This window comes from Ammospiza nelsoni, chromosome 5, assembly GCF_027579445.1.
Source record: "Ammospiza nelsoni isolate bAmmNel1 chromosome 5, bAmmNel1.pri, whole genome shotgun sequence".
NCBI classification, from domain to species: Eukaryota; Metazoa; Chordata; class Aves; order Passeriformes; family Passerellidae; genus Ammospiza; species Ammospiza nelsoni.
Genome location: NC_080637.1, coordinates 7,861,014 through 7,880,052, shown reverse-complemented (window position 1 = coordinate 7,880,052; position 19,039 = coordinate 7,861,014). Strand labels below are relative to the sequence as shown.

General features: G+C 41.1%; 1 protein-coding gene across 1 annotated transcript in view; it reads right to left on the bottom strand.

The window, feature by feature from the left end:
* Positions 1-236: 236 nt before the first annotated feature.
* Positions 237-19,039, bottom strand: part of ELAPOR2 (endosome-lysosome associated apoptosis and autophagy regulator family member 2) — a 102,021-nt gene continuing 83,218 nt past the window's right edge. The window contains exons 14-22 of the mRNA XM_059472843.1: positions 18,444-18,707; positions 16,252-16,425; positions 14,607-14,796; positions 11,092-11,188; positions 9,309-9,410; positions 6,834-6,960; positions 5,920-6,098; positions 5,087-5,252; positions 237-2,495 (exon numbers count right to left, since the gene is read on the bottom strand). Coding sequence (XP_059328826.1) covers positions 2,436-2,495; positions 5,087-5,252; positions 5,920-6,098; positions 6,834-6,960; positions 9,309-9,410; positions 11,092-11,188; positions 14,607-14,796; positions 16,252-16,425; positions 18,444-18,707 — 1,359 coding nt within the window. The 3' untranslated portion in view covers positions 237-2,435. The remainder of the gene's footprint in view (positions 2,496-5,086; positions 5,253-5,919; positions 6,099-6,833; positions 6,961-9,308; positions 9,411-11,091; positions 11,189-14,606; positions 14,797-16,251; positions 16,426-18,443; positions 18,708-19,039) is intronic.

The following is a 19,039-nucleotide window of genomic DNA, read 5'->3' as shown; positions in this document are numbered from 1 at the left end:
TTTTAAAATAAGTTGTTTCTGTATTATAGGGATCTGGGTCCAGCAATAAGAAAAGAAATGGTGTTCTGGAGAATGAAGTGTAATTATGGCTGAGAAAACATACGGAGAGAGAAGGGGAAAAATTAAAGGAGATATAGACAAATGCAACTTGATGACAGTGAAAAGCTCTACTCATTATTGAAGACCAGCAATGTTCAGGGAAGGCTGCAGGGCCACCAAACATCTCAAGTCCAAAATTTCAAATATATTTTTATTTTATTTTATGAATGTCCATCAGATATATATCTTTGATGCTACAACACACTAGTTGAATAAAAATCAACAACATAAAACCCCTCATCATAAAAGATTCAAGACGTGAAACCCCAAAGCCATAACCATTTACTCTGTGAGCATATCATCTTTGACAACCATATATAAATGACATCATGACAACAAATACAATGTACAATAATAAGTGTGCAATGGTACAAAATATACAAAAAGGAATGTGTATTTAATGTACATTCAACATTACCCCATAAAAATCTTTGTTGGGAAAGTGAAGTGCCTTTTCAAGACCAACAGAAAATGTACACCACTTCAGTTAAGATGCCTGAAGGATCTCCCATCAAAAAAGTAAAGTGTGTGTTCTTTGATTGGAACTATAAAATAACAGAGCTGAATTTTCCCTATTGAAAAAAAACCTAAACTTCATAAAATTTTTGTTCACATCTAGAGTATAATAAAATATTTAGAGTGCAGAAAATTCAGTTGCATTTAAATTTTACTTAAAAGTGGACCCTCTTTTATTGATAGACCTAGCTCAGTCATATAAAATCAAAAATCAATATTCCTTATAGTAAAAAGACCATTTCTGCCCATGTCTCTTTTCTGATTTTGATGCATTCCACAATTCCCATAAATTTGCTGTAATGGAAATATGAGTCTGACCAGAGGTCAATACAAGAATTGTGACTCATTTTCTCTGGCTCTGTACAAGTCTTGCATAATTTTACTCAAATATTTTTTGCCCAAGTTTCAGATTCCTTTGAGTTCGACCTCAGAGGGAATTTCAGGAAATTATTACTGTGGATATTATGAAGATCACATGCTTATAACGTGGCTGATTTTATGGAAATAAAATCACCCAGCCTCCAGTTTCCAAGGCACCATTTTGTGCCTTTCCTCCAGAGCTGCTACTTGCACTGCCACAGGATGCATTCAGATGCTGTGCAAGTACATAACCCATGCTCAGCTCTGCTGGACATCCATCCATCCATCCATCCATCCATCCATCCATCCATCCATCCATCCATCCATCCATCCATCCATCCATTCCTCCATCATCCATCCATCCATTCCTCCATCATCCATCCACACGTCTAACCATTCCTCGTCCATCCATCCATCATCCATCCCTCCATCCATATCCATCCATCCCTCTATCTTTCCATCCCTACCCATTCCTCACATGAGCTCAGGACTAAAGGAGGCTGGGTATTTCTAACAAGCCTCTCAACTGACAGAGCTGATCCTTCATTCCCAAAAGTTGAGATTTTTACTGTACCTCTAGAATTCAGGTTTTGCTGGTTCCTAGCCCTGGGAAAAGTGACATTTACCCAGCCCAAGGGAGAACACTGAATCTGCCAAAGACTTCTCTTGAAAGGACAAGCTTCCACAGAGAGGGACAAGTGCCACTTGCACTGTAGGTACCACTTTACATCTCTGTGAAGAGTTTGAACCTGCTACTGCCTACAAACTCAGGGGCCCAGACCTACAACTCACACAACAGCTGTTACCAAGTTTAAATTTAATAGCACTAGGTTTTACTCCAACCTTGATGGCCATGACTTGGGCACCAGAATGGGTTCAATTTGCAGGTGCAACAAAATTCCTTTTGCATTAGAGGTTAACACAGACCATCCAGACCTTCAAAGCATTAAAATCAAAAGTATTTTCCAAAGTTCAAAACTCACCCGAGGCTCATTCCGAGTACCATTCACAATTTTGATTTCAAGAAAGACTCACAGTTGTGCCAGTAAACAACAACACACAACCTTAGCAGGAGGTTGCAGGCCTCTCTGAAAATAATTTCTTAGGAATATGCACAAGAATGAGAAGGAAATGAAAGGTACCTATAAATCATATGGCATGCCTGAGTGTTGCCCAGGTGAATGCAAAAAATTCATGTTATTTGCAGTATGTATATCTCTTCCTGAGTTGAATTTCATTCCCAGTAAGGAATCCAAGAATCTGCTTTCTTTTTTTGGCAAGGTACTCAATCACATGGTAAGGCAATCCATTTTTCTGGTTTGCTTCCTGTCTTCTTTCCTCTTAAAAGGCCAAGCATTTCTCACCAAGATCACCACTATAATGTGTGCCAGAATATGTTTAAAATATAGTCCTGTAAAAATAGAAATTAGGTTTGTTCCTTTGAAGGCAGCATTAATTCTTCATATATTCTGGGATCTTGAAGATTTCAGCTGAACAGATTCAAAATTATCTTCCTTTTCCTGCAATGGAAAGACAGGTTCCCATCAACTGGATTTCTTCAAAATCTCTCCAGCAGTCAGCACAATCATTTCTGCTCTCAATATCCTTTGCCAAAAACTTCACTTTATTTTTACTATGGTAATTAAGTGCACAGTTTGATCCTTTAATATTTAATAACATTACTAATTCTGTAAAAAAAATGCAAAAAACAATAAAATTATGCTATAGCTATTGTTCATGGCACTTATTTTAGAGGGTGCAGGGAAAGTCATTTCATATTCAGAGAATAGGACAGGTAGTCTGAGCTGGGGAATTGCAAGGTAATCATCTCTATGGTTATTATTACTTATCAGTGTGTTTTCTGCAAAATATAAAATGCTTGAAGCACAGCATGTGAGTGTGAACACCACTGCCTTGGTCCTGGATTCCAATCTCAACAACTCCTCTGGGAGACCCACAAGACAAAACATCAGTTTCCGTCTTAAAAATCAGGGCTGGAGAGTTGAGTTTTCTCTCTGTTTTCATTTGGCCAGCAGGCATCAGGGTGAGCAAGAAATGTGGACTTACACACGGAAATAGTCTGCAAAAATGTCCTGAATTACCTTCATAATCTGATTTTTAAAGCCCTCTCACACAGATCAGGACAGTCTAGTGCAGACTTGAGAAAGAAGGGGAGAAATTGTCCTATGCTAGTCCAGTGAAAAATATCTGTTCTGAACAGCCTGGTATTGTCATGCTGGAGACAACAGACCCAACAAGAACAGCCCCCAATCTGAAACAGGTTTGTAATTATTTGGCTTATATCTTCCCATTAAAAATAAGTCATCCCTTTCTATATTACAGGCCCAGCCCTCAATCCCTTGGGTACTTGAACCCACTGATATCTTTGTGACACGCTGGCAGAAATGCCATAGCCTGAGGCTTGAACATATAGTTAGGACACTGCAGATTCTCTTTCTCTGTCATTATACATTTCTCCTTTTTCTCCCCTGTTTTCCTCCATTTATTTTTTTTTTCTGTATTTTACATGCATATTTAGCAGGACATTAATTTCTTCATCTTTTGCATAAATGAAAAGCAATGCCTATAACATTTGGTTTCTTATAAATATATATTAAATTTGAGTTATCTATGGGGCTACAGGACACAGAGCTGAGAAAGCTAATGAGGTACTGGAAGTTGAATTTACCAGCTATTGTTATCTAGCAGTAAAAAAAGGAACAAACTTAGAAATACCTGACAAGCTTGTTGAAAATGGAGAGAACACTCAGGAGGCCTGCTACAGTGGATACAGGAACATTAAAAAACTCCAACAAGGCATTCAAGCTGTCTGAATACTGAAGTACTAAAGCTTAATTCTATTTTAGCAACATCACCAGAAAACTTTATGTGATTTGATTTTATTTACATCTTCAATATTCTTAATATTGAATTAAGAATTAATATTGAATTTCTGCCCCCTTCCACAAGGAAAAATATTGATTTTGCAGGACAAATAGTCAGGCTGGGTTCAAGGGAAAGTTTCTGCACATTATCTGTGCAATGGTAACTTCTCCTAGGAGGGATATCTGAGGAGCAGGTAGTGTGGCAAGAGGACACCAGTCAAACAAAAAAAAAGTAAAAAAATGAATAGAAAAGAATAATAAGGGAAAAGAAAGGCACCACACAAGTTTTAATTATTTTGCAGCCAATCACAGAAGGAAACAAAAAGGGATACAAGGAAAAAAATCTCAAAATTCAATATTCTGAGATACTATTTGGACAATAAACTGGAGTACAATGTTTTAAAATTAATTTTTATCATGGTATTTTAAGAGACTTTCCAAGAAATTGACTTCAACAAAACTGCAAGGGAAAATGTCATTTGCCTTTATTCTGATCATAACAGATGTCCCCACTGGAATCCCTTAAAGACAACACTACCCTTTCCACAGCACAGGTTTCAAGGCATTTGGAACAAAGACTAAAGAGCTTTTGGGATCTACCATGATGGTCCTCTGTGGCTCCTCTCAGAAATGCTCGAAGGACACCAAAGAGTTTGGTGCCGTCAATTCAGACATGCAACAATCCACATCACATCTACTGCAGAAAAAATGCTTCTTTTGGCGCTGCTTCCCACTGAAATGGAGGAGGCTGCTGTGTTGGGCAACAGGATGAAGATGACTTATCTTCAACTGAATCCTACTCAAAATTATGGCTCTCCAGCCAGCCATGAAGCCAGCCCAGGTGAGCTGCAAGCAGTGGCTGGTGGCTGTGCTGCCAGTGTTAATTTTTTGTATCCCTAATAGCTGTGTTTGCCTCAGCAATGGATGTGCCTGGGAGGATTCCAGGCAAAAAAAGTTCTCTCTGCCACTACCTGTTTTTTTCTGGTGTCATCCATGCAATTAAAAAATGCTACTGAAATCTCTGTGGAGGAAGGAGCATTTACCCAAAAACCCTACAACATTTCCTAATTTTATCCAGACTGTGGATTTCAGCAGATCACTATGGACTGGATGAGGTGTGCGTGGGAGGCTGCACTGCTGTGAAATTAGCATCAAAGACTCATCATATCCAGTAATAAAAAAAGGTAATAATTATTTTTGTATTAATATTGGTAATTACTACTCACCTTTGTTGCCAAGGATTTGAGCTTCCCCAGCAGTGACTGCTTATTTGAATACACAATTTCTTCTTCATTATCTTCTCCTTCCATTATAGCACAGCTGTCAGCAGCTGGCAGTTCACACTCTTTTGAGTTCGTTGTCATCACTAATTTGGAATATTTATACTCCAGCCTGAAGATATAAAGCCACACAGGAATAGATTTTTTTTTCTCAAATGTCCCATACTCAGGGGTTTTGTAATTTAGATTGTCTGCAGTCCTCCCACATAGTTACTTCTGAGGCAGTGGAAATTAGATACTTTTCAATCATTAAAAATATGTAACCAAAATAGTACTAACAATACACTGAGCTCTTGCTTTCCAATTAGTCCTCTATCCTTATAAAAGAACCATATTTTCCCACCAGACCAAGGGGAGGTCAAGAGGACTTCCTGCATGAAGAAGTGCTGGTTGGAGTAACAACCAAAACAGAACTGAACAATATGGTCAAGAACCTAATTTTTTACCAAGCTGAAAGGACTAATTAGACTAAAGATACTCTTTTGGTCTTCAGATCTTGAGAAAGCCACGTTGTTTCAGAAACTAAAGTCAACTTAAAACTCTCAAGGGTTAAAAAAACATTTGGAAATTATGCCATTGCAAATTACCGTGGATGTTCTATACTTTCCTCACTGAAATTTTTTATAGCCACCATGACAGAAGAAAATCAACTTGGTGTGTGAATGGATTGATCCCACAAGGTACTGCTTATCAAGAGTGTCATAAAGTCAGATGAAGGAAATGTCACTCCATCAAGCTTTTAGCTAACTTTTAAATGCAATACAATTTGCAGTACTTACTTCTGGTTCTTCTTCCAAAAGTAACAAGTCAAGGCTATGAGCAGAACAGCTGTGAAAGCACCAACACCAGCTCCAACTTTAAGCCAAAAATCCACTGTTTCACAAGTGCTGGTCCTTTTTTCTGGCAAGGAAACTCCTTTAATGCAATGCTTTGGCTCGTTCCACACATATAAGGTTTCCTTTCAAACAGAAAACACCAAAAAGTGAGCTGCTTGTAGGAAAAGAGAGAACTGTTTAGACTTACAGAAAACAAGCTGTTCTCAGGTAGAAAGGTCAGATAACATTTAGTGAAAGCAAACCAAAACACACCCTTTAGGTTTTCAGTTATATTGTATAATCAGTCCTCTCCTTGCTTGGGCCTGCAGGTTCAGGCATGGCAAAAGGATTTCCTCCCCTGTATAGGTCTCCATGTGGCACAATATGGGCTGGACAGCTATTGGGAATAAGTGCCTGCACAGGAGCTGTTGATCAACAGCAGAGTTTGAACTTGTGGAAGAACTTCCTAATATTTGACTAGAGAAGGCAGCAGCAAAAACATTGCAAGCAAGTAGGATGAATTTATAAATTGACATTTGGAAACCTTTCCTAGCCTGCCCCGATGCTTATGGCTACGAAACAACTGAAGTCTTTAGGGCACTCCATCCTTCAGAAATAACTGTTCTGCAAATCTGAAGGCATTGAGAGTTCACATCCTTACTCACACAGCTGGCAGCACACACCAGCTCTCTTGCAGGAACCACACTGACATTGACACAAACATTCCTGAGTCTCAACACAGCTCCTCCCTCAGCTTGCATCCCAGCCAGCTCACAGCCTTCCAACCCACTCACACATTAATTTGCACACCAAATCTCAACAAGAGTCCAAGTTATATCCAAATGAGCCCATCTGACTTTGAGACATGGGTGCTGTACCTGAAATCCTTTTTTGCAGGCTCCCTCAATCTCATGGTAGTCTTGCTCTGTGCAGAGAGGACAAGCTTCTGCACTTTCCCAGAGGAAGTAGAAAGTGCATCCATCGCAGGTGCCTGCAGGGCAGGAGCTACGAGGAGAGCAGAGCTCAGTTATCAGTCAGGAAAGAAACACTCTGGGGTTTGCATCCTCATCCACCTTCTGCTGCTGAAGATTAGGAATGGGAAGTGTGAGAAATGGGTAAACATCAATCGAGTTAGCAGATGGAAGAATCTGGGGGGAGAATTTTTCCTGGTTTTTAGAGTGCTTTTTCAAGTGAAAACAGGTGTTGAGCTTTCAAAGATCTAAAAGGAGTGTGGAGAGGGAGAGGGAGAGGGAGAGGGAGAGGGAAAGGGAAAGGGAAAGGGAAAGAGAAAGAGAAAGAGAAAGAGAAAGAGAAAGAGAAAGAGAAAGAGAAAGAGAAAGAGAAAGAGAAAGAGAAAGAGAAAGAGAAAGAGAAAGAGAAAGAGAAAGAGAAAGAGAAAGAGAAAGAGAAAGAGAAAGAGAAAGAGAAAGAAGAGGTGTTGTGTTACTACACTAGCATACACTGATGGAGCATCACTGTTCTCCTGCACAGTGTGGCTGTTCCACCTGACTGCTGCTATCTGGTTCCTGCCATTGTTCTAATGATGTCAGGGTGATTTAGTCCATATGGAATGGACTTGTCCTGTCATGGTTAATTACTAGAAGGATGTTCACCCATTAATGAAGAGATAACAGCTTCTCTTACTCCAAGAAAAACTAATGGCCTATTTTGTATTCAGCCTGCAGAAGGAAGTTGCACTGGCAGTGGCAGGACAGTCACGTAGATTTTTTTACTGACAATCACATCAGGCCTAACAGCAGCAATGGCCAAAGGCCATGCAAGAATTTTGGTGATATAAATATGAAATATATTCATGCAGAAAAAAAATTATTTAAAGTTGTATTATTTTATATTATCTGGAAACCTAGTATCCTGATCTGAAGCACTGAAAAATCCCCAGCCCTAAAAGCCCATTTTGGCTTACCCAGATTTGAATACCTGACAACAGGTACATTCCTCTGTGAATTATGGAGCATTTTTCCAACCTACATGGCAAGAGCACTGACAGACCTTTCTTCTCAACTGCTTTCATCTTGTACTGCACATTCATGTGATACTAAACACCAAGCCTGGAGGATCAAGGAGTTACATTATTTGACATATTCCTGATACCTCCCTGTGTGAAAGCAGCTGACTGCTGAGCTAATCAAAGGGGGATAGGAAAGGAAAAGCCAACATGAACTGAGATAAGGTACACATGTCAGCTATGTACCATTTCTACCCTCACACTTTCAAAAGCAAGGGAGGCTGTTCCTCCCTCACTGCTGGTGCTTTATCACAGTTCCCATCATGTTTTTCCTGTGGCACTGGAAGAACAACTGAAGAATTTTCATGCAGAAGCTGATAGTGGATCACTGCCCAGCAGAATTTGTAGTAGGACAGGTCCCTCAGAAACTGGGGTAAGCATCTCCAAAGGTGCTCAAATCCCAATCATTCATCCATCACCTGTGAGGTAAACTCTACTCTGCCTTCTTCCAGGCAAGCACAGTTTGTGTGCCACGAGGGGACAGGGACCAAAGGATCCCACTCCTCTCACACTGCTCACTTTTGGGAAGGAGGATGAGTGAGAGCTATCAGCAGATTTATAGTAACATCCAGACAGACTAAAATAGGCCTTGATAACCAAAGAGGAGAGTTATCAGAGTTGAAGGAAGCTTCTGAAAAATCACAGTGTGTTGCTAAAAATTAATAGAATTTAGTATTTTACTGTTGTTTTTTTTCTCTGCAGTTTTTCAATCATGCTTATGCCTTAAGTTATGCTTATGCGGGCATAAACAGGATTTTGGAAGAAAGAAGCTTTTTAAAGTACCTCAAATCAGAATGAAGGAAAAAAACACCAGGCAAATTAAACACAACTGGTACCAGGCAGCCAGGATGCAGCAATGAAGCACATAAATAAATATATCCCAAACATAAAATAGACAGAGCTCACACAAGCATTGCAATAGCAGATTTCAAAATTCCTAGAGCAGATTGCCTTTGTCCAAAAAGATAATTTTAACTAGCTACTGCTGTAGCTCAAGGAAGAAAAACTACCTCTCAAAGCCTCAACTAGGCAGTTTAATCAGGAGGCCGAAGATTAAAATAAGGAACTGAAATAAAGGAGAAGTGAAAACAAGCAAACATCACTGCATTTTCTTTTGCATTTAAGCTCAGAACAACCTGCCACACAGCCTAAACACAGATCAGTTGGTCTGCTGGAAGCTGATGGACACCTAGGAGAACAAGTGACTGATGAGGGACAGAGCTCTCTCCTCATTGCTATTGTAGTATAAAATTACTAATGAGTTTTGTAAGGATTACCTGAGGAGCAAAGGCTTTTTGGTACTAGTAGGATGCAAAGACTGAAATACCTGGGCACAGAAAGCTCTCCTTGGTCTGGTTTGTGGGGGTTGCATCTCATTGTCACAACAGTTTCTCGGCCATTTTCACAGGAGGTTGTCACTGTTGAAGACCTAATGTCAAACAAGAGGAGAAAAGGAACATATTTCCACTACATTAAATGGAAATTACTGTTTCAGAGGTCTGTAAACACTCATGCAGCTGTAATACTAGCAAAATACCCTTTACCACAATGGTTTTGACTTTGCCAGGTGTAAAACACACAAACAAACAAACAAAAAAAAGAGCAACAGAATCAGGGTAGGCCTCTCCAATTCATTTAAATCTCAAAGTGCTCTGAGATGCTACTCAGGGAACTGCTCTGGTTTTCTAAATCTGCTGCATCAAGGAGTGAACTTTGCCACATCAGAACAAAATTATTGAAAAGGAGAGTCACAGGTGCTGTGGTTGTTGTGTTACTCTGCTGGAGAGGCTCTGAGGGCTCACTCCCAGCCTAGCAACCTGAGAAACAAACTGTCCTGTATGGAAACCCAGAGCACTGGGAATATTCCTCTGTCTGCTCTGGGGTGCCCAGACCTCCAGGGCAGCACTGACTTTGACCCTCATTCAGGGAGAAAGTTTCCCAGACTTCAAGATAGACTGGAATCCACAAAAGTGTGAAATAGATTATAGAGAGCAGTGTAGGTGTATCACTTGGTGAGAAATTGAGGTTTTGGGATTTTTAGTATGCTGTGGATGGAAGCAAGATGGAGGGCACAGGGTGTCATCCTGGGTTTCTTCTTCGTGCTTCTTCTTCCTTCTTCTCCATGGGTTTGGGTGGCATTTTGTAATTGGGCAGGAAAGTCCCCATTGTGGGCTCTGTGGGATCAGTTATTGGGTTAAAAGGGAAAACAATCTGGTGTCAGTTCTTAGTTGGATAGCTTAGCTTTAAAAGACCTTGGAACAAGAGATTGTTGGCCATTTTGTGCCTTCGAATGAAAAGCTGCCCAACTCACAGCAGTGAGACTGTTTTACTGATAAGAAATAATAAACAGCTGAGTCCCAACATGAACTGCCATCTCAAGTGTCTTCAATCCAGACCCAGAGAAACCCACAACTTGTACCCCCAGTTAAAGGGGATTTAAAAGATCTTATTCCAGCATGATAGACCTTGTCAGCCAAGTTCATAATATGCTCAAAGTAGGGTCTCTGGTGTGGGGCTCAGTTTGCAGAATCAGACACATAATTTAAGTATTCACATAAGCATAAAATGCTGATATCCAAAGTCCTATATTCAATTAAGTCCCAGCTTAGAAACACAGCTGACATGAAGATCAGCATGTTGACATCTGAACTGAGCTGATCTTTGCGCTGCTTCCTACCCAAACTGAGGCATTCTTTTTATGGAGAAGAGTGAAGAATGGGAAAAGCATTCTAGTAACTGTGTGTGTTGAAACAATTACTTTTAATCTGTAGCATCAAAGTAAACACAAATGAAAGTGAAAGAAAATATGCAACCACAAGTGGACATTTCCAAGTAATATATGAGAAAACATGGAAAGCAACAGGACACTGAAATAATCTGGATGAATCAAAGCTCTGGGATCACTTTCTATGGATCAAGACTTATTTAGATTTGAGTAAAGAGTGTTTGCTGATTTCATAAGATGATCTTCAACATGTCAATCAATATCAGGCAGATATTGCTTAAAGTGCAAGGGTTAAAGGTGGGTTATAGATCCCCCCTCACAGTTTTAGTTTCCTCTAAACAAATGAAGACATCTGACAATGCAATAAACAGCAGTTTTTACCCACTTGTAAAAGAAATGCACATCTGGTATTTTGCTTGGAGAGGGAGGAAATATATCTGCCTTGATGCTGATATTTTCCAGCACTGTTTCAACAGTAGCTCCTAAAATGTAAGACATTAAAAAAAAAAAAAAAAAAAAGCAATCTATTAATGAATTTTAGAGGGGTCCATGTGTAATATTTTCTCAATCTGAAAGCTGTGGATCTCACTTTATAGCATTTAATGACACCGCTGTACATTACACACACTTTTTTCTAACTAAATTTTGCAGATATATATGTTCTTCATACAGTCCGATTTCCTCATGCAGATAGAGCAAAAAAAAAACAAACCCAAACACCTGTGTAAATACTTATTACTCTTTTATATTAATTAAAAGCAATGACCGGATATTAGAGAAACATTAAATAATTTAGGCTGACAAAGGACTGCTGAAGATATCTGATGCAACCCCTCAGAGCATATGCCTTGAGTGTACAGCCCTCACACATCAAAACCAGGTAATGACCTGAGCAATTTGCAGTGCTTTGAGAGATGGAATAACAAGACTCAGAAGTATTATGGAATCATGGGGAAGTCTTGATGGCACTTTTTGGAACAAATGACAGGCTGGTGTATGAACTACATGGATTCTGGGCAAAAGCTGAAAAGGAGGAAAATGCAAGTAATCAAAGTTCTTTGAGATCTTTCCAACCCCATGAACCAAAGAAGACAGAAAATATTGGTGCTCCACTGCAACATTTCAGAAGAGGGAGTTGTACAAAGGGGGGTGCATCCTTCCCAGGAGTTAAAAATTGATAGAACAAGAAGTGGTAGTGGTCAGAAACTGGTGAAAAGACTGAAGAAAAGAAGCTTTCCACTTGCTCATGAAACAGTTGATAGAATCACAGACTCACAGAATGGTTTGGGTTGGAAACAACCTTAAAGATAATTTTGTTGCAAACCCTGCCCTGGGCAGGGACACCTTACACAGACCAGGTTGCTCAAAACCCTGTCCAACCTCTTCTTGAATGTTTCCAGGGATGGGGCAGCCACAGCTTCTCTGGGCAACCTGTGCCATTGTCTCACCATCCTCACAGGGAATTTATTCCTAATATCTAATCTAAACCTACTCTCTTTAAGTTGGAACCACTCCACCTTCTTCTGTCACTGCATGCTCTTGTAAAAAATCCCTCTCCAGCTCTCTTGCAGCCCCTTTAGGTACTGGAAGATGCTCTAAAATCTCCTTGAAACCTTCTCCAGGCTGAACAACCCCAGTTCTCTCAGCCTGTCACCCAGGAGGGGTGGTCAGCCCCCTGACCACGTTTTGGCCTCCTCTGGACTCACTTCAGCAGCTCCACATCCTTGCTATGTTAGGAAAGGCAAACTCCAACAATTTAAAATTTAGCAACTGAGATAAAAAAAGGTGCCAGAAGAGCTTGACATCATTTCTTTGTATTAGAAAAAAAGTCAGGACTATCTCCTTGTTTTTCAAGACAATAATTGCCCTCTCTCATTCCTCTGGTGGCAGGAGACAATATTGGCATTTACTGGCATGAATGTTTGTGAACTAGAAACCCATAGCTAAGAGTGACCTTTAACAGAGCTTTTGATGACAGTGAATTGTCAAAAGACTCATGGAGAGGAGATATGGTGACCTGAATTGCAATGTGTCTCTCACAATGAGACGCAATAATGGTGATGGAAAATGGGTCTCAGTTCATGGACAGATGCACAATGACAGAAAGTCAAAAAGAATTTAGGGAGAACCTCGTTGGTTGAACAAATCTGATCTCATTCCTTGAGTGCTGATGAACTTGGTTGCTAAAGTTATGTAAACGTATCAAGTATTTCACTAATTACCACATGAGGTTCTAATTAAAAAGTTAGCAGTGTACTATCAATTAGGAGCACACTCTGCATTAAAAACTATTTAGCTAAGTCATTATAAAATTATCTGGCCATGGGAAATTCTCATCAAACATGGGATGTCTCCAGGCTTCTCTAGACATCAATATTGAAGTGTGAAAATGCAAGATTTCTATCAGGGATCTGCAAGTAACTGTATAATCCATGCTGGTAAAGTGTGTAGATGAGACAAAGATTAAGAGGATTAAAAATAAAATTCAGAGCAACTTGGTTGCTGCGTTCACTTAGCAAGATGGTCCCAAACAAACTCTATAGTTTATAGTATATTATATTATATTATATTATGTTATGTTATGTTATGTTATATTATATTATATTATATTATATTATATTATATTAATAAAATATATAATACAAGTGTAGCAAGAATTGAAGGCCAGTCTTAAGAAAGAGAGATTTCCTTTGGAAACTGTAACTTCTACATCAGATCCAAGAAGCCATCACTAAATCCCTTAAGTTTAGAGAAAGAAGGATGCAGGGATTCCAAATGCAAAATTTTTATTGCCATTATAGCAAATTAAATACTGGGATACTATTCCATTCTGTGCTTTAAAAAATATAAGAAGTTACTGAAAGTGTAGAAAGAGCCTCAAAAGTGCACTTTAGGTGAGCACTTTAGGTGGTCAAAATAAATACATGATAGCAAGACAAGTAGAAGAACTTGGTCTACTTAATTTATCAGAAGGGTGTGACAATTCCAGTACACAAAATATTTCTTCAAGAAGGAAAACATTGGTGTGATCTGGAGAAAGACTAATAAAAAGCAAGGGCTGGAAACTGAAGTCAGGGAAATTCAAATAGGAGACAAGCCTACTTTAAAAACAGAGAGATGGTGTTTGATCAGTGGAAAAAAATACCAGTGACTGTGGCAAAGTTGTTCTTTCTGGCAGTCTTAGAAGTCCAGGTTGAATGCTCTTCCAAAGATGTGCTTTTGTCAAACATAAGTTTCTGGGCTCAGTGCCAGGGAGAAAGTACAAACACTCAGTGCCTGTAATGGATAAGTGAGCAGAGCAAATGACTTCATTGTCTCATCTGGCCTCAGATTCTGGGAATTTGTGATCTGGACCAATGTAAAACTTAATGATGTGCAAAGCCACGTGCTGCCCTAAGCCTCCTGGTTTCTTGTCTAATTATGTCCCCACATCAGTTTCTTCTTCTAAAATTGCCCAAGTGGGATCTTGGTACGGGCAGAAACACTTGGACTAAAGTGACTCTCACAGTCATTGGTCCTGCCCTGAGTGAGGTGGGTACAGAACATAAAATAAAACCAGTGCTTTTTAATTACACTCTCCAGATTTTTGTGCTGAAATGCTATGCACTGTGAGACCCACACAACCAAGCACAAGGAAGAGTGAATAACACAGAAACAAAAAACTAAAAATGTGCACAGCCCTTGCTTTTCTCCTCCAGCCATCAGCTGAACTGAAACATCAGCAAAACACGCAGGCATCTGTGCAGAGCTGCTTCACAGCTCAGGAACCCTCAGACTGATCCTGGGCTGCCCCTTCACCCTTCCCTCAAAGTAATGCAGCTGCTGAGCCAGGAAGGATTTACTCTGCAGCCCTAAATACATGAGAGTGCATTCACAACAAGGAGAAGACAAAACGTGTACCTAAGAACCTGTCAGCAAGGCTGTTGGACTGCAGAGCCAGGGCTGTTCGGAAGCCCTTGCTGTCTGATGGGATGATGGTGGACTGACAGACAAAAGCTCCCACAAAATTGGAAAAATCTTCTGATTCTGCAACCATGTCCTTCAGAGTAACATCTGTGATATTGTCAGTGCAAATTGCCATCTTCTTCCCCTGCGGACAATCAGGAAAAAAGGGAGAAGCTGTTGGTTGTTGATAAGATGTGAAAAAGTTTGGGAAGAGAGAGATTGCAAACTTGCTGATTGCAAACTGGATGAGATTCATTACTTTACCTTACAACAAGTTCATGTCTCTATGTGTCAGTCATAAGAGGGACAAACCACAACAAACTGTGCCATTGTCAAAGCTCCCATTAAAGCCTTGTACAGACTCAGAAATACAATGTCACCTCTGGCAGGTGACTTATCAGAAATCTGTACTGTGGAGCACTCTTCTTTGTTTATCTTGACAGCACACTGTTTACTTGCAGAGCATAGTAAAATATTGCAAAGGAAAACCTTATTTTTCTTGCCTTTAAATAATATACTGTAGAATACCTCTTTATTTGGGATTTAATCCAGATAAAATATTTTCAAAGCACAAATACATGAAATCCCTAAACAGATATATAGCCTTCAAGACTGCTTTAATGTGGAATGTCAAGATCAGTGCTAGAATCAGAGCAGCAGCAATGAAAGACAAATTACCAGACTCAGTTTTCCTAACAAAATGTCAAGCACTCACCACCTAACCATGTGGTTGGTTGTACTGTAATACCATTGTAGTAGTTTGGGAAAGTGAAGACCAGGTCCACAGAGGAGAGAAAAATATCTACATTTGTGGATCTAGCTGTCAGTAGGTCTAATCCAGGTAGTAAAACACACAAACAAGCCTAAAAGTATGCAAAATGCTATAAAGAAATGTGACTACTCATTTGTCTTAACTCATGCAAATCCTTTGATACACGGCAAAAAGACTTCAGAACTTCACAGGGCTGAGCATTATTGTTAACTACACATGTTGTCTTTCATGGGACAATGCACAACACTGGTACTGCTCTGAAAGTCAATTTATGTGTGTGACAACATGCTCTGCTTCAGTCCAAGCTCCAGACAGAGCCTGTTTAACTCACAAACTAAACACATTTTTCTGCCACTCTCCAAGGCTGCAAAGTCAGCACTGGGCATCTTGGCCACTGGCAGACAACAGGGTGACCAGGGGCTCTGCACACAGCATCTCCAGTGAAGCAATGAGGGACACATATGGAAAGCAGTTGCCAGCTGAAAGACTCAAACTCTTAATTTGGGCTCCTTGGTGGCAGCACACAAAGGACAGGGTCACGATGCAAGTGACTTAAAGGCACAGAAAAGAAAAAGCAGGGATGTGACAGGAATTTTCTTCTGCGCTTTATTCATGGCCTATAACACAGTATCTCTGCTCTGGAAAATCACTTGGCTGCTCAAAAGTCCTCTTGCACTGCAAAGCGAGATCCAAAGGGAAGTGTTTGCACAGTATTGGTGACAACTCAGCTGACAGGGAGTCTTTGTCCTGTCTCATTGTCATCCCAGAGCATCAGCACAAGCAACAAATTGCTCTATTCTCCCAACCCTCAGGCCCAGCTGAGCTCACCTCATTCCCACACAGGCTGATGTTAAAGAAGTGGAAGAACTTGGTCCCGCGGGAAGTGAAGCTGGGTCCACTCATCAGCGAGCCCACCTGGCTGAGGTTGCTAAAATTGTAATTCAGGCTCTGGTTATCCTTGACATAGGACAGCAGGCAATCACTGAAGCAGGCAGAGTGGTCCTGCAAGGCAGAGGCATCCATTAAAAAGCAGTCATGGAACAGCAGCAAACCATTCACCTCAGAGTTAAAGCACGGGTGCAGACAGGACTGCTTTCCTTGTTAAGGATGAATAGGAACTCTGTCCTATCCTGTAACTCATCTTTCCCTTGGGATAATTCCCATTCCCATTCCAGTCCCTTGCAATCACATATCAGGACTAAAATGTTCCCTAAGCCTGGTTTTTCTGTTGTCTGCTGCATTAGCCAAGAGAATGCAATTTCTTGCTTTCTTTTGTTCCGGGTACTTTTAGGATCCCAATATTCCAGCTTAAATCCCTGTAAACAGACCAAAACATGTCCTTGGTTACACTTGCATTTTGTAAAGGAAACACAAGAACAGCTCAAGAAACAAGGGCAGGATATGAACACAGCAGAAAACAGGCAGAATACAAACAAACTGGAGCTGTTCTTCCAGTACCAGTGCAGCTCCTTGAACATGATAAATGTTTACTTATGCTTACAGTTTCATATAAGAGGAACTTGTTACAGGTTTCTAAAGGCCCAGAAATATCATCCAGCTGGGGAAGTCCCTGAGTTTAAAAGAGCAGGGATTGGGATAGCTTTGGTGGAAGTAACATAGATACTTGCCCTGTTTGTACACTGTCTACACTACAGCTTCATGAAATGAACCTTTTTTTGAACTGAAGTTGTCACTTTTATCTGATTATTTACAAACAGAAATTAGACTAGTGACTGTCTCCCTGGTTTTTTTTTAGTTTGTCTAAGCTTTCTGATGTTTACATTCTTGTAATGAACTTTCTCACACACTTCATATAAATAATTTATTGTTTGCATTCTTTTATGGAGGAGGACAATTTTGATGGACTGCTGGTTTGTCCAGTGTCATTGGAGAGGCAGCACCATCACCATCCAATCCACTCTCACTTTTGGAAATCTATAAATGTTGGAGTCAGAAATTAAATGTTCTCTTTTCACCATCAGAGAGCTGCATGTCCACGTTGTGTTATTCGTGTCCTATTGCTGTTGCATTGTGATTTCAGGATTTACCTCAGAACCTCGGGTCCCTCCCCTGATAATTCCCCTCACTGAACCCTGCTGAGTGCTGTCTGTCAATCCTGGAATTCCAGAAGGGCATTGAGTGATTGGCAGATCCAAAGGATGCCCTCTACCCCTGGGGGGGCATTGGGCCATCCAGGTGTCCTTTGTCCCTTTGTCCCTCCCCTCCTGTACCTGGTTGGTGAGATTCCTACCCCTTCCCTCCCACTTATCCCCGGGGTTAAAAGGAACAGCAACCATGAGGTTCAGAGAGTTCTGTTGGAGCTGCTGCTGGATTCAGAGGCCTGTGGGCCAGGAATAAAGCTCTGGATCGAAACCCTCCGTCAGAACTGACTCCTTTCCTTCACCACCACCTTAAAGCTTCTCCACCAGAGGTAAGCCTGAGGAGTGGTATGGGAACGCACAAAATCAGAGGGTTTCGAGAAAGCTGCAAAATGCAGGCCTCAGAAACAGAAGAACTGTGATTTGACCTAAGCAGCAGCTTCCCATTGTCATAACCATGTAATGAGACTGATGCTGGAAAATAAAACAGCTCAAGGCCCGTTCCACAGCAGTCCCGTCCCGTTTGTGACTCGTACAGAGACCCCCGCACAGCGATAGAGTGGCCCCTCTGTGAGAAGAGCTCCATCCTGCCACCACCAGAGCTGCACGCCTGGACTTGTCTCCATGTGCCCAGCTGCAGCACACAGCTACCCAAAAGTGTCTCTGGGGTGAAAACACCACAGTGCTGCTATTTGGTTCAGCACCAAGGGCCAGACAAGCTCAAGCACATCAGTCTGGCTGTATCGGTAATATTCCAATATATAGCAATAAGTGACATCTTTGGTGGGCACATTGGTCATAGCCATGTTCCAGTGCTCACAAGGCACATGCCTGTAGGAAAGCACTAGAAGCAGCCCCCTGAGAGCTTCCAGCTCGACAAACCCTGTGTGCCCATCTCCCAGAAACACCCAGGCTGGGTACCTTGGTGCTCTTGCTGCCAGGCCCGCACGGGATGCAGGCCTCCCTGCCGTACACCTGGTGGATGGACAGGAAGGTGTTGTCAGGACACTCCTTGCACTGGCTGCTCTCCTTCTCGATGTAGTGTCCTGGAGGGCAGGGCACGCAGGACGAGCCCGACTGCTCGGAGCCCAGGGCACAGGCCCGACAGGAGGAGGCCACTCCATCCACTGCGTTGGTCACCATGATGGAGTAGATCTTGGCCATGTCATTGATGAACTGCCTGCTCTGGAATGAGAGCCAAGGAAACCACCCCGGGTGTCGCCACATTTCTCTTCACAGAGAAAAGCAATGCACAATTTTTCCCAAGAATATTTCTGGGTTTCACATTCTCTGAACATCAAAGAAAGGAAACACAATTCTTATCGTTTGCTGTGCCCGTGCTTGTGCCAAAGTAGAATGCAATGTGGAGATTGTTTGCCCAGAGTGATGGTGTTTTGTTTCCTTGGCCTATCAGGGCCAAGTGTGTGTGTGTGTGTCAGGACTGTTGGCTGACAGTCACAGGATTCTGTGCAGTTCTGTGTAGAGTTGAGTGCTTGGCAGATTCAGTTTAGATGCAA